Source organism: Octopus sinensis, linkage group LG4 (assembly GCF_006345805.1).
Source record: "Octopus sinensis linkage group LG4, ASM634580v1, whole genome shotgun sequence".
In the NCBI taxonomy this organism is placed as follows: Eukaryota; Metazoa; Mollusca; class Cephalopoda; order Octopoda; family Octopodidae; genus Octopus; species Octopus sinensis.
Window position 1 is genome coordinate 19,901,255 of NC_043000.1, and position 16,188 is coordinate 19,917,442.

At 37.9% G+C, this 16,188-nt stretch overlaps 1 protein-coding gene across 1 annotated transcript in view; it reads right to left on the reverse strand.

Annotated features, from left to right (window-relative positions):
• Positions 1 to 16,188, reverse strand: part of LOC115210728 (tetratricopeptide repeat protein 7B) — a 176,438-nt gene that overhangs the window by 64,134 nt on the left and 96,116 nt on the right. Inside the window, exon 12 of the mRNA XM_029779438.2 lies at positions 13,328 to 13,400. Coding sequence (XP_029635298.1) covers positions 13,328 to 13,400 — 73 coding nt within the window. The remainder of the gene's footprint in view (positions 1 to 13,327; positions 13,401 to 16,188) is intronic.

Sequence of the window (16,188 nt, forward strand, 5' to 3'; positions counted from 1 at the left end):
ATCCACTACAAATGCTACCAATTTAACTGTGCACTAATTTCCATTGAGAGTCAGGTCTCTGTTAAGTATTACTAGCATGAGATTGAAAGAGGCTGGATGTAACTTTCACATCCAGCAGACACTGTTTTTCTTTCTTTGCTTAGTCAGGAAAGGAAGCAGTGCTCATAACCCTTTTCAGGGCCTTCAAGATTGATAAAAGGAAGGGAGAAAAGTATCCCCTAATCAGTGACCTAGCTTGAATGCACGCAAAGGAGTCTCATGCAATGGGGTTGCATGCATTCAGTAAAAGCACCCAAAGATCAGATCAAGGGATTAAGTCTACCACCTATCAGCAACTTTCCAACTTTAAGGCCATGACAGAGGAATGGTGTGTCAGTGTATGCCACCGAAGAAAAGTCATACTCTCTCCAGAAACAAGTATAAAGCAAGGAGGATTGTAGAAAACCAAAGGCGAGAGTCTCATGACAGAAGAGAGATGGGACTTTCCTAAGATCAGCAAATGCATGCTGCTGCACATCAAATGGAGTTTCAAGGGAGAAGGGAGATGAGACTTCCCAAGATCAGCTGATGTATGCTGCAACACCACAAATGGAGCCTCAATACAGAAAGGAGATGAGACGTTCCCAAGATCAGCAAATGCATGCTGCAGCACGTCTCAAGAGAGAAGGGAGATGAGACATTCCCAAAATCAGCAAACGCATGCTGCAGCACTTAATGCTGAATCATTAAAACAATGTTTTCATGATTAGACAGAGGTCCAATAGAACAGCTCTCAGAAACAAACTACGTACAAGATCAGCAAAGGCATGCTGCACCATGTCAAATGGAGTCTCAAGAGAGAAGGGAGATAAGATTTTCCCAAGATCAGCTGATGTATGCTGCAACACATCAAATGGAATCTCAAGACAGAAGTGAGATGAGACTGTCTCAAGATCAGCAAAGGCATGCAGCAGCACCTCAAATGGAGTCTCAAGACAGAAGGGAGATGTGACTTTCCCAAGATCAGCAAACGTATGCTGCAGCACATCAAATCGAGTCTCAAGACAGAAGTGAGATCAGGCTTTCCCAAGATCAGCAAAAGCATGCTGCAGCATGTCAGATGGAGTCTCAAGAGAGAAGGGAGATGAGACTTTCCCAAGATCAGTAATGGCATGCTGCAGCACTTAATGATGAATCATTAAAACAATGTTTTCATTATTAAACAGAGGTCCAATAGAACAGCTCTCAGAAACAGACTAACTACAAATTCGTTCTTCACAACTCCTGGAACTGCTTTCAGATATGATCCATCCCATTCTTATTAAAGTTTCTGCAAAGCTTTAAAATTTCCAAATGAAATTAATGGCATGTGCTGCTCAGGCAGTAAGATAAGATTGCCAGTGCTACCAGCTACTCCTCAACCGCTTATGGACCTTCTGGAAGCACTTCCATCCAGTCAAAAGATTCTCTGAACAATATCAAACAATACAACTCTGCATTTCAAATGACATCATTTGGTGCATCTAAGGAGATAGCTGAACATGAATTTTCACTAATGTTCAAAGTTCAAGGGCAAGTCTATCACCTCACTGCTTCCCTGTTACCCAAAAATGAACAACCACAATTCCTAGAAATTTACTTTATGAGCCATGTAGGACAAGAAACCCGAAGGAGGTATCAAAACTTCAGACAATGGGTTGTGTTAAACACAGCACCAACTACCACAAAGGAGAGTATATCCAGTAACAGCTTTGCAGTGTGTTCAAAAATCACATACCCCCACCCCCAATTTTCCATGACAGGTTAGGCCTGGAATACTCCAAACGGACACATGATATGTCGTTTAGTCAAATTAGCCCATTATTTACTCCACAAATGTTTTGTTGTCAATGCTGCATTTTCCTGTATCCACTGTTTCAATATAACTGTAATATATATACAAACTATGCTGTTTTAATCCCAAGTAATGCTGGGTATTTCTGCTAGTTATTATTATATTTGTACATCAAGCAAATCAGATAAATCCGATAATGGGAAAGTAGTGTTTGAGATCAGTCCAAAAATGTTTCTATGCACATTCATTTTGGCAATGAAGTTTTGCAGGAGGCTGTTAAAAGTGCTTTCATTGCTTTCCCACAAAATTTTAGTGGGTACGCTTGCACCCCTGCATCCCCTGTTCCCAAGCTCATGCATGCAATCATGAGTGCAACTTCCTAATCGCTCATTAAAACATTCACTAATTAATATATTCATAGATTTGTAAAGTGCACCACTAAATATGATGGAGGTTTGGACAGGTTTACATCTGTGCAGTCAACAGTACATCATAGTTATTAACCCATTAACATTCAGAATTCTATGTCAAACGTAATGCATATTTACAAACATCGTTTTAAATTTAATCATGCATTATCTCATAGCTTCAAAATTTTGATGATGTGATTGTTTATTTTTAAAATGACGGTAGGGTAGGTGGATGAAACCAGATTTGATCAGTTTGAACATAAATAGAATATTTGGGCTGGATAACACGAGTTTAAATGCTAAATGGTTAAGTCTAAAAATATTATGACAGAATTGAAAGTATACAAGACAAAACGTCTAGTAGTATTTAATTACATTTCTTTACATTGCAAAATCAATTCCTGCTTGAGTAAATTTTGCTTTTCATTCTTCCAGAGTTGATAAAATAAGTACCAAGCATGTATTGGATTGATTCAATCAACAGTGTCCCTTCCCTCAATTTGTGTCAATGTCAGAGATCCCAATAAAAGCTATGAGAAAAATAGGTTCACCCAGGCCAACATCATAACAGTTTCAATTAAAAGGATTTATTTCCCAGATACATGGCACAGTAAGTCCTAAGATCCAGCCTTCAGTAACTCAGCATAATAATAAATACCCAGATTCATAATAATAAACATCCAAATTCTTGATAATAAATATCCAGATTAATACACATAATCTCTTTTTTAAGTGCAGCCTTCACTGATCTTCTAGAATACAGAATAACACTACTGACACACAAACCTGCAACCATCCACTTGTTATAAATAAATAACATTTTCTAATCTTCTAACCGCTAAATCTTTTTCTCTAAACTATTACCGACTTTTCTACCAATACTAATTAGGTTACCAAGATAAAGTGAAGTCATCATTAGAGTGTGTACTACTAGGACATAACCTACCTCTATCATTTATTGTGAAAAACACAGAATGAGAAAGAATTAAGTAAGATGAACCCTGCTGAAATGGTAATAATTAATCCTGTAATTTTTTGTTTTAATTAGAATTACCTTTCATTAATGAGATCTCTTCCAGCCAATTATTCATTCTGATAATGTCTTCCAGCTTAGCTTATCATCTACTGCCAGATTTGGTATAATGAACCCAAGATTGAATAATTAATAATAGCCAAATGACTAATTCTAACATACCAACTCAATCTTAGATGTGGTTGCTAGATCGGTCAGCTGAGGAAATGTATAGCAGATAAACGTTTTTACAATATTTTAAGAAAAGTAATATCCTATTTGTTCACATACACAGATACGCAGATGCTATGGTAAACCTAGTTACCAAATTCTTTTTCCAGTAAAGAGGTCAGCAAAATCACTTGTTACTGAAAATGACATCTGCCTGCAGCAGTTTGTAAACAGGCAAAACAAACAACAGACATCAAATGGGGAATTATGTTGGCACCTAACCAAAAAAACAAGCAATATCATACATTTGAAAATCTTGGACAGATTCCAATGAACTCGTATTACAAGAGCAAACTATAAAAGATTGTTCCAGGAAGAAATTCTGATATCTTAATGTGATAACAACTTGACCCTCAAACCTGATAGAAATCAAGGCCAAGTGAGGTCAGAGTAGCCTAACTCATGAGAAGGTTCAAATTCTAAGTCACAAATTAAAATCCTGTTTTGATACTTTACATGCAATGCCTCTTGAACAGTTTTGAGCTGAAATATCTAAGTAGCTCAATGAATCAAATGTAATTTGTCTACTGAAAAGTTGGCAAATACAACAAATCTTTAAAAAGACTACAAGATTCTCATACCTAAAAAGCAACATTGTCAAATGGAATATAAAAAAAAAACAAGCATAGTAAATACATAGGTAGGAGGCTCAATTACTGGCACCTAAAGAAAATAAGCTTAAAAACCTATCTCAAGCCTTTCCTGTCCCATGATAAGACATTTTAATTTACATAGCACATCTAATCTACTAAGCTGAAAATAAGTAGCAATACAATTTCACAGGTGAGTGGTTAGCATTATACAACATAACCAGCTATAATAATACTAATACTAATAATAATAATAATAATAATAATAATAATAATACATGGAGATATTTCAAATTGCTGATTCATTCAAATTATGTGAGCATGAACATACTGATCTACTTTATACAGCTAAATTGTTGAAATATCTTATGGCAGAACTGATGGGAAAATATTTGGGACTGTTAACATCATCTTTCCTTTAACTTTATTGTAAAATATGATATTTTGAAGAAGTTAGCTTCTATATGTCATTAAATGCATATATGTGTACATATGAACTCAAGTTGAAATCGAATTCACAAACTCTAACAAGATTTCATCACTTATTCATCAAATTTCTACTTTTATCTTTTACTTGTTTCAGTCATTGGACTACAACCATGCTAGGACACAGCTTCAAAGGGCTTTAATTGAACAAATCAACCACAGTACTTATTTTTCAAGTCTGGTAGTACTCTATCAGTCTTTTTTGCCAAACCATTAAGTTACAGGGACATAAAACAATACTGTTTGTCATGCAGTGGTAGAGACAAACACATACACACACACACATACACACACACACAATGGGCTTGCACATAGTTTCCATCAACCAAATTCCCTCACAAGGCATCAGTCAGCCCAGGGCTATAATTGAAGATACTTTCCCAAGAGGCCTCACTGAGGGACTAAACTTGAAACCACATAGCTGCAACACAGCTTCTTAACCACACAGCCACGCATATGCTATGAATAAATACTCCAAACATTTTTTCAGTTCAGGAGATATTTAAGCACATTTTTTCTTAATGGCAACTACATTAGGCTGTGTTCAATATTAGGTTTACTGATTGGTCTATAAGTACTATATACAATCTGCCTTCTATTTTCATTAGTAATAACCATATTGAACTATACTCAATACAGAGTGAATTATACTGTGGTACCATTATTTGATAAGACATGTCAACAATATACAGGGTGCGGTGAATAAACTGTCACCTAAATTACGCAGAAATGAAAATAACATTGATATCTCATTTTAACAGATATATTTACCAAAATTACATAAAAATATCTTGAAATACTAAAGAGTAAATTTATTCAATAAAATTGCCATTGGCTTCAACCACAGCCTCCAGACGACTTCAGAATCTCCTGCAACTCTTCTGAACAGTCTCCTTGTTTAAGTTGGTGAATGCTGCCATAATCCTTGCCTTCAGTTCATCTTTGGTGTTACAAGGAGTTTTGTTGGTCTCTCACTCAACTGCATCCCACACATAATAATCAAGGGGAGATAGCTGGCCAGATGTTAGGGTTTTGTGGTTGCAGAAATTGTCTGACAGCCATGACTGGGTTCTCCTGCTTGTGTGGCATGATGCAGAGTCCTGTTGCTAGACATAGGGTCTTCCAGCAGCCACCCTCTTGACTCAGGCAGCACTACCTCCTCCAGGCACATGATGTAGGCTTCCATGTTGAGTCTGAGGCCATGTGGGAAGATGAATGGAGGCATAATGTCACCATCACTAGTGATCATTCCAAACACCATGATGTTGACTGGATGTTTGATTTTTATCACTCTTGGTATATGTCCTCAGATTGCACTGAACTCAGATTGACACCCAAACACTCTGAAATGTTCATATTGTAGCTTCAAGCACAAATGCCGAGCAGTACAGTATTTCGTTTCCAAATTTCTGGCAGAGTGAATAGTGTGAAGGTGCTGTTTTTCTCACAGACAGTGCCCAACTGACTCTACTATACTGTGTAGTTGACAAAATCAAAAAGAAACAATGTGCATGCATGAAATGAAAAATATAAAATGGTGACAATTTAGCCATTGCACCCTGTATATCTTTTACTTGATTCAATCATTTGACTGCCACCATGCTGGGGTACCCCCTTGAAGGATTTTAGTCAAAACAAACCGACCCCAGGACTTATTTTTAAGCCTGGTACTTATTCTATTGGTCTCTTTTGCCAAACTGCTAAATTATAGGGACATAAACACACCAACACCAGCTGTCAAGCAGTGATGGGGGAAAAAGACAAATACAGACACAAAGACACACACATAGATATTTACACATACATGCATGCATACACACACACACACACACACACACAACACACACACACACACACACAAGCTCCTTTCCGTTTCTGTCTGCCAAATCCACTCACAAGGATTTAGTTAGCCCAAGGCAATAGTAGAAAACACTTTCCCATGGAGCCACATAGTGGAACTGATACCAGAACCACATGCTTGGGAAGCAACTTATTACCACACAGTCATGCCTGTGTGGCTACACACACACACACACACATCATCATCATCATCATCTTCATCATTATCATCATTTAACATCCATGTTATCATGGGTTGGACGGTTTGACAGGAACTTAGTTAGTTAGTTAGTTAGTTAATTCTTTGGCTCAAAAAGCAAAAAGCAAGGCCATGTAGGGGGACATGGAGTTATGTACAGGGTGGTGTTCAGGTAAAGAGTTCAGGCCACTTGTGGTCAAGGGAGACTTTGAACCGAGCGGTCGTCGGCATCTTCACTATCTCGTCTGGCAGCTTATTCCACAGATCCACAACCCGGACGGAGAAAGCCCCTCTCCTTCGATTGAGATGAAATTGTCACAGATAGAGCTTTTCGGAATGACCCCGCAGCCGACGCTCTGGAGCAGGAGTGAAGAACAGCTCTTTCGAGAGGTTACACTTTCCACTTATGATGTTGTGAGCAAGAATGAGATCACCACGGCGGCGGCGTTTTCCTAGGAATAAAGGTCGAGCATCTTCAGCCTTTCTTCATAAGACAAATTCTTGAGACCGAGAACCAGAAGCGGGTAGCCAGCTTCTGGACTCTTTCGAGATGATGTATGTCTTTGAGGAGATAAGGAGAAGAGGCTTGAATCCCGTACTCCAATATGGGTCTCACCAGCATGACATAGAGTGGTAGGAATATGGCTGCTGTGAGCATTCCGAATGACCGTTGAATCAAGAACAGAACTCCGCGTGCTTTGTTGGCAGCATGGACGCACTGGGCCGAAGGCAAAAAGGAGGAATCCACCAAGATACCCAGGTCCTTTACCTGATCAGTCCTCTCCAGCAGCAGACGACCTGGCTCGAAATCAAGTTGAGTTGCAGGAGGAGAGCCAACAGGCAGATGACAGCACTTTGACACGTTCAGACACAGGTCCCATTCGTTAGACCATCTCCAAATTTGGTGGAGGCATCGACGAAGATCCTCTATATCATCGCGAGGAGCGACCAGTTTGACATCGTCGGCAAATAGTGTTGCATGAGGGCATCGGGCAAGTCATTTATGAAGACTAAGAACAATAAGGGCCCAAGCACTGAACCTTGAGGCACGCCACTGCTCGCACTGGAGACGTCGGACCGCGAACCATTAACTTGGACTTGGAAGGAGCGATCTGAGAGGAAGGCACCAACCCATCATACAATATCCGGATGGAAACTATATGCTTGAAGCTTGACAAGTAATAGGCGGTGGTTTACCGAGTCAAAAGCTTTGCAAAGTCCAATAAAACGATGTCAACAGCATCACTATCATCGAGGATGCGTGTCACAAATTCTTCCATTACCAGTAAGTTGGTCAAGCATGATCTCTTCGGCATGAAGCCGTGTTGGGAATCAGAGATAGAGGCTGTGTTTTGGAGGTGGAGCATCATACTTTTCTTAAGGATGGTTTTGAACATCTTGCTGATTACTGATGTAAGGGAAACCGGTTGCTAGTTAAGCGGGTCTTCGTGGCTCCCTTTCTTGAAAATTGGGCAGATTATCGCTGTTCTCCAGTCCGCAGGTATAACACCCGTCGCCAATGACATATTGAATAGACGTGTTAAGGGCTCGCAGATGACCGGAGCCAACGCTTTGATAACTCGTGGGTGTATGCCGTCAGGGCCGTCACCCTTGTTGACATAGAGGCCTTGAATAACGCGTTCGACTTCATCCCGTGTGATGACCAATCGAAGCATTGGAGGTACCGATCTATCAAATGGAGGGGGTTCATGACCATCATCTTGTATCCAAGAACTAATGTATCCAAGGACTGAACTAAGCTTCAATGTCTCCTCTGTTATTGTTTCTATGACTGGATGTCCTTCCTAACGACAACCACCTAACAGCATGGACTGGTTGCCATTTCCATGCTACTTGCACTATTGAGGGCATCAAGCAATTCACAGCAGGACTATGTGTGTGTGTGGGTATATATATATATATATATATATATATGGCCGTTGCCAGTACTGCCTGACTGGCCCTCATGCTGGTGGCATGTAAAAGTACCCACTACACTCTCGGAGTGGTTGACATTAGGAAGGGCATCCAGCTGTAGAAACTCTGCCAGATCAACATTGGAGCCTGGTGCAGCCATCTGGTTCGCCAGTCCTCAGTCAAATCGTTTATCTCAGGCTAGCATGGAAAGCGGACATTAAACGATAATGATGATATGATATATATATGGTGTTAGGAAGAGCATCCAGCCAGAGAAACCATGCCAAAACAGTCATAGAGCTTGAAAAGCCCTTCAGCTGGTTAGCTCCTATTAAACCGTCCAACCCATGCCAGCATGGAAAAACGGACATATGATGATGATGGTGTGCATGTGTGTGTGTGTGTGTGTGTGTGTGTGTGTGTGTGTGTGAGAAAAACACAGCTAATTTCCTCTCTTCTCTAAGCATAACAAATATATTAAAGCCTCTTCCTATCCAAACTAAATGCACATTTAGACAATGTGAATAGTTCGTCTTTAAAATGATTGCTAAATTTTCCAGTCCACTGATCAACAGAGCACAACCAAAAAGATGCATCACAATTTCAAGTATTTCAACAGCCTTCTAACAAACACAGGTAAGATGAAAGAAGCATGTTACAAAATAATTCAGCAAATGTTATAAAGGAACCCCCAATTAAATACTTATTAATCTATCACATCACAAATTCACTCAATACAAAAAAATCCTGCTAAACCTACGTATATATTACAATATCTAACTTAAATATAGTAAAAGGACTCAGAAAGTTGAATTAGAAATGCTTAACCCATCACTGGGGAAGTCAAAATATAAAAGTAATTAGCTTTCGCAGAAATTTGAAATACATACTTTTAGGATAATCCAGTTGTATATATAGGAATAAACCTTACGTAACTATCTTGAATACCCAAGCACCAACATATTTTCCCATAGCTATTAAGAATATTTATTGCAATAAAAAATATAAAAATAGTGACAAAAACAACATTGATATTCAATATATCAAAATAATTAATTATAAAGTTAATGCATCCTTAATGACCCGTCAAAATTCTAAAACATTCCTCTATGCTACTACCATATAATTTCAAGTCTGCTTGAACATTTTTATTGACTCCAGTGAAGCTGTTATCAACTAGAAATGTAAACTTGCTAAAGCTGTAGGTGAATTTTTACCAGGTTATATTTATAGCCTAATAATTAGATAAGTTAACCAAGCCATATATCCCACTTAATTATGAGGTATGAAGTTGCAAGAATGTTTAAAAACTCTCAATAATGTCACACCAAGGAAATTTTTAAGTTCACTAGTGATTGGAAGTTCGTTTTGTAATGTTCCTGTACAAACTAGTAGATATGTAATTTTGAAGAACATAGGTAGGTATTTCAGTAGAAATTATCATCATAAACGTTATCACCATCACCATTGTTTTTATGTCTGCTTTTTCTATGCAGTTACAGGATAGATGAGACTTCTCGAGGCAGTATCCTACAACTGTATGCCCTTCCTCATGCTAACTCTGATCTGTTTTCAAGTAGATACTTCATTCCACTAGTCTTTGGACCTTAAACCACCCTATCTGTTTTTTGTGCAGGATATAAAACAAACAAACCTGCTGATCAATCAGTGTCAATGTAAAGACACATGGAGGAAAATTCACATGTGCACACATACATGCACACATATCACATACGCAGCTGTATACAACAGGCTTCCATACAGTTTCCATTTACCAATTTCACTCACAAGGTATTGGTCAACCCAAAGTCATGCAGAGGGATCCACCTAAATTAAATGGATTGCAAAGTGAACTTCTAAACTACAATTTTAAAGAACATATATTAATGTTCCAGGACAAACCACTATAATTTTAAAGTACACATATGAGTATCTTAGTAAAACTTACAATAGATATGATTGTAAAAAAAACATTCCAAAAATGGGACCTATATGTGAGAAGTGTTCTCTGATCCATTTAGGAGGGTCAGTAATGTTATATAAAAACTGACTTGGTCCCAGCCTATCTGTCCAACCCATACCAATATGGAATGATAATAATGATGAAGTTGACAATATGGCAAGGATCGTGATGATACTTTTACTGCTTCTATATCACCTATTTTTACCTACTAAAATTTTAAGAAAATTATCCATCTACTTTCAGACATCTTTAGATTAAATTTACACCCAAATCAAATGTGATAAATAAAGTAGTTTTAGAGCCATTTGGCATTTTTTCTAGCATGCGGATTTACTATCATAATTTTATGATTATATTTATAAAATTAAATACTTTGTATTAATTTTTACCTAAATTGGTTTTTACATGCTAGGTACTTGATAAAATCCTATATAGATATAAATCCTATATAATTGATATATATATATATATATATATATATATATAATTCCATCATCCTCATAATATAAATGGAAAAATTTTAAAGCATAATGTAATAATAAAGGCTAAAGGCAATCATACAAGAGATAGATTATCAATAATCATATAGTGCAAACATTTTAAAGCTATACACATTATAATATGTAAAAGATGAAGCTTGACATACCTAAAATACCCAAAACCAAAACCAAGCCAAAAGGTCAGACTTGATATGGATTTAAGTATTACCAATGAAGTACATGTCCACCACCAATTTCCCAACATCTTTGGTTCAAACTCGTGCCAGATTATTTTGAGGGATTATCCATTTTGCCAGATTAAAAAAGGTTAAGTGATAGTAATCCATAGCAAATCCCTTAGAAGATTTCTGCCATATTATTAATAAGTATTTTTGCTAGAAATTCTTCACAACACACCTTTATCTATTTGGTAGAAATGTTATGAAGCTGGAAACATTCTTCCAGCACTTCTACTATAATAACTTAAAAGCTCAAGTATTTAAAGTGAAATCTAATGTCATACACTCACGCCATACATTCACCTCCTAACTGCTAGGCTCCTACCAGACCATCTTTTGAAATGTTACTGAAAAAGGCATATATGTACGCTTTCTCTCTTTCAGAGTGGGACACTGTATCTTTCAGAATGAACATAAATCATCTAATACTTTGCTTTTCAAAGAGATAGATAATGTGCTTAGGAGGTTAGGGTGTTAGATTTTGTTTTAAACATATTTTTATATTATTACAGTTAAGTGCCAGAAAAGTATTTCTATCTCCATGATGTTACTAGAGAACAAACAAATGTGTTGCGAAAGCTTAGTAATGAAAAGCCATTAATAATGGTTACAGGAAATACATTGATGACAAGTATGCCCGTCCTCATGGCTGAGGCCCTCCAACCCTCAGTCACAACCAACCATTCATCGCCACACACTGCAGTTCCATTCTGAAGTCATACACTCTGCAGGGACCTCCCCATCCAGTCCTTCATGTCATGGCTCTGTTTTTATTGTTGTCACTTATGAGCCTATTTTCTGTTCACCAAGACTCTAAGTATGTGAGTACAGAGGTTCTGAGCTCTGATAAAAGCCAAAATATTGCAGTTTCACAGTCTAACCATCTTTGTCACTAGTGAGCCCATTTTTTTACCCACCAAGCTCCTGGGGGAGGGGGGAGGTAGTCACAGTGGTTCTGAACCTCGATAACATGGCCAAAATAATGCAGTTCTCACCATCTGACCATCATCACCAACTCTCATTCTGCTCCACTCTCCTCCAGGACTGACTTGTTTATTCCACAAGCCGCCCAAATAATCCACAGTACTTACTTCTGGCACATCATCTCACATGCCCTCAGTCACTTACTGTTCGCTACCTTTAAGGTTCATGCCTATATGATGCTACAAACCAGATCAGGTGTTTTAAAAATTTCAGTTTGAAGCATTTACCAAGGGCACATTCTCTACATATTGCACTAAGAGACCTTAAGGCTAAATAACCACTCTGTAACCCAAACTACAACTCATTTACACCTTTTTCTCAAGCTATAAAATGTTCGCCCTATTGTTTAACAACACCATAACCATAACCAAGCTTTAACTTCTCTACCCTGGAGATGGCAAATACATAGCTGAAACTCAATGAATATGTTACATTTGAATGTTTGTATGAGTGGAATGTCTTTTGATTTTTTTACTTAGAGATACAATATTATTTTTTCAGTTGGATGTCTTTCCTTCCTACCACTAACAAGTGAAACCTGTTTTTTGTTCATTCGAGCAAACTGGTGGGAGCTGGATGGGTGCATTACTCATAGAGTACAACACAAGTACAATAGTAAAAAGTGAACTTATGACCACGTAGTTAGTAATCCTGTGCCTAACAGCTACTGTGCCTCACACTCACACACACACACATACATATATATATACTCATATATATATATGTATGTATACACACACACACACACACATACACACACACACACATACACACACACACACACACACACACACACACACACACACACACACATATATATGTGTGTGTGTAAAAAAATACAAACTGGGACAAGAACGCAAAACATTTAGAAGACGATACAAAAAACACAGACGGGACATTCGGGAAATATAAAGGGCATTGAATTAAAGTCAGAAAAGGTGTTTAAAGATTTAATGTAAACTATACTTGTATTCCAAGTGAACGAATAATAAAATATGAATAAAAAAGTAAACAAATGCTTTAGCAGTAAGTAAAATTTAAGTCTTATAATGCTTTACCACTGCCAGTTATAAAATGATGACATTTTTTTTATTTCACGTAATTTTTATATATAGTAACAGAAGAAACAAGTTGACAGAGATTATAAATAGAAAAAGGCACTGACCTGTCGTTGGATTGCTAATTGTAATGCCAAGTGGAATGATGCTAGGAAATCATTAGGATCTTCTTGAAATGCTCTGAAGAGAACAAATAAAAATATTGGAAAGCTTAAAAAAATGTACAAATACACACACAAACAAACAAGAAAAGTTAGGCCCTTCTGAAAATTTATAAAATTATAGCTGAAGGCACTGCTTAAAAAAAAAAGGAATGCTAGTCAGCAGAATAATTCTTGATATCTTGATATTCTTGTTTTGTTTTTTGTTTCTTTGGGGGGGGGACAGTTTTTGTTTGGTTGTTTTTTTGGGGGTTTTTTTCAGTATTATTTGTACATGAGAGAAGAATCTCAAGGAATTTCAAGAGATAAATTTTTTTCACTCTTCAATAGAAAATTAAAAATGAGAGAAAAACAGAAAGTTTTTAGCAGAAACATGTCAAATAGAATCTTTGCAGATTTGTTGAAGATATTCACCAATTTACAGTGAGTAATGCAGAGCAAGAATGACTAAAGTTTCAGGCACTTCAGTTTAATTCCTATCCACTTTTTGCTGATACAGGCCATCAGTAGCTCACCAATTCAATTATCTTTTTAGTAGTAGAGAGAAGCTATTTACTAGATGAGGACTCCCTTTTGCGTGTGTATAAGGATGACCGTTTTACACAACATTTATTCATTTATTTTATCTTTTATTTGTATTAGTCAATGGACTGCAGGCACAACCTTGAAGGGTTTAGTTGAACAAATCAACTCCAGTACTAATTTTTCTAAGTCTGGTACTTATACTATTGGTCTCTTTTGCTAAGTTACAGGGACGATTGCGAAGCAGTGGTAGGGAACAAACAGCATATAAAGACAAAGACACACGCTCTCTCTCTCTCTCTTTTTCTATAGCTGAGTAGCCTGTCATTGCTGAACAATGTTCGCAACAGAATGCCTTTATTTCAATCATTTTTTATTCCATGTCTTCCCCAATGGATAGGCCATTTGACCAGATGAGATTTCTGCATTATTTGGGGCAATTTATAATATCTTGATAAACAAAGTTTTTTGTTCTTCCATTTGGTGGATAGATGTAAAGACTTTTCTTACTTCCTACTTTTGAACATCCATGGGTGAAGCAGAGCTCTTCAATGTGTGAACCAGTAACTTGTTGATGGTCATGGCAAAACTAAGACTCACTGGAAATTGCAATCATTTGAATTGAAATGAGACACTGTCTCCTGAGTCTATGCAACAATGGCTCTTGTGTGCTTATCATCTAAGTGATGCATCTACTGCTGGGGTCTCTACTGAAAATGTGTAATAGAAGCTCATGTTTGCATATCATCAAGTTTATTCTTTCTCTGTTCAGGTGTTTCATAAGCTCGCCACTGATGCTTTGTGAAGGTCTTTTGACTCTGTTGCCCTAATGAAATTCCTTACATACACACACACTGACATATACATACCTAAATGCATATACAAATATACACACACTCAGTGTGAGCGATATACATATACAGAGAAAGAATGAGAGAGAGAGTGAAGTTTACAATGAGAAAAGCATAAAAGACAGAGAGAGAGACAGATAGAAAGAGAAGACTTTTTCTGTTTCAGTCACAGATGTTGAAATATTAAAATTAAGTGAAAAGTTTCAAATTTGGTATACTGATGTAATTTTCCTAGTAGTGGAGGTGGATGCTCTTAGAGATTAGGCTGGGCAAAGTTTAGAGAGCTCCTACCTCTGCTGGCAACAAAGGGCCTCTCTCTCAGCGTGAAAGGCAGATTGTATGGTGTCTGTGTGCGAACAGCTATGCTACATGGCAGTGAAACATGGGCTGTGACAGTCAAGGTCATGTGTAGGCTTGAAAGAAATGAAGTCAGTATGCTTCACTGGATGTGCAATGTCAGTGTGCATGTATGACAGAGTGTAAGCATCTTGAGAAAAAATTTAGGCACAAGAGGCATCAGATGTGGTGTACAAGAGAGACAACTGTGCTGGTATGGTCATGTGATGCATATAGATGACAACAGCTGTGTAAAGAAGTGCCAATTCTAATTGTGGAGGGGATCTATGGTAGAGGTAGACCCAGGAAGACATGGGACGAAGTGGTGAAGCATGATCTTCGAACTTTGAGCCTCACAGAGGCAATGACTAGTGACGGAGACCTTTGGTGATATGCTGTGTTTGGGAAAACCCATCATGCAAAGTGAAATCGTAGTCATGGCTGATGCTAATGTCATGTAATTGGCACCAATGTACATAAAGAGCACCTTTTGAGCATTGGGCCTCACGAAGGCAAAGTGGCTGAGTTCCTTTCGAGTGATGGGCCTCATGGAGGCAATGACCGAGACCTTTGGCATTATGCCGCGCTTGAAAAGAAAACCCACCAAGCTGAGCAAAATTGCAGTTGTGGCAGATACTGGTGACATGCAAATGGCACCCGTGCCAACAGTACGTAAAAGTACCCATTGCGCTCTCAGAGACACTGGCTTTAGAAAGGACATCCAGCCATAGAAAATGATGCCAAATCAGACTGGAGTCTGGTGCAGCCTTCCAGCTTACCAGCCCTGATCAAACCGTCCAACTCATGCCAGCATGGACAATGGACATTAAATGATGATGATGATTATTATTATTATTATTATGACCAGGTTCCAACCCAGGCTGCAGCAACAAATTCTACTTGCCACACTTCTCAATCCATCTTTACTGCCTCGATATCCTGGATACATTTCAGGCCAGCGTCTGCAATCAAGTTGTTGATGTAAGTGTGATAATGCTTTTCTCTTCTTACATCACCATGAAGTGGGTTCCACAAGATTAATTTGGATGCTTCCAGCTCAGGGTGGTGCACACAGTGACCAGACAATTGCAGCCATGT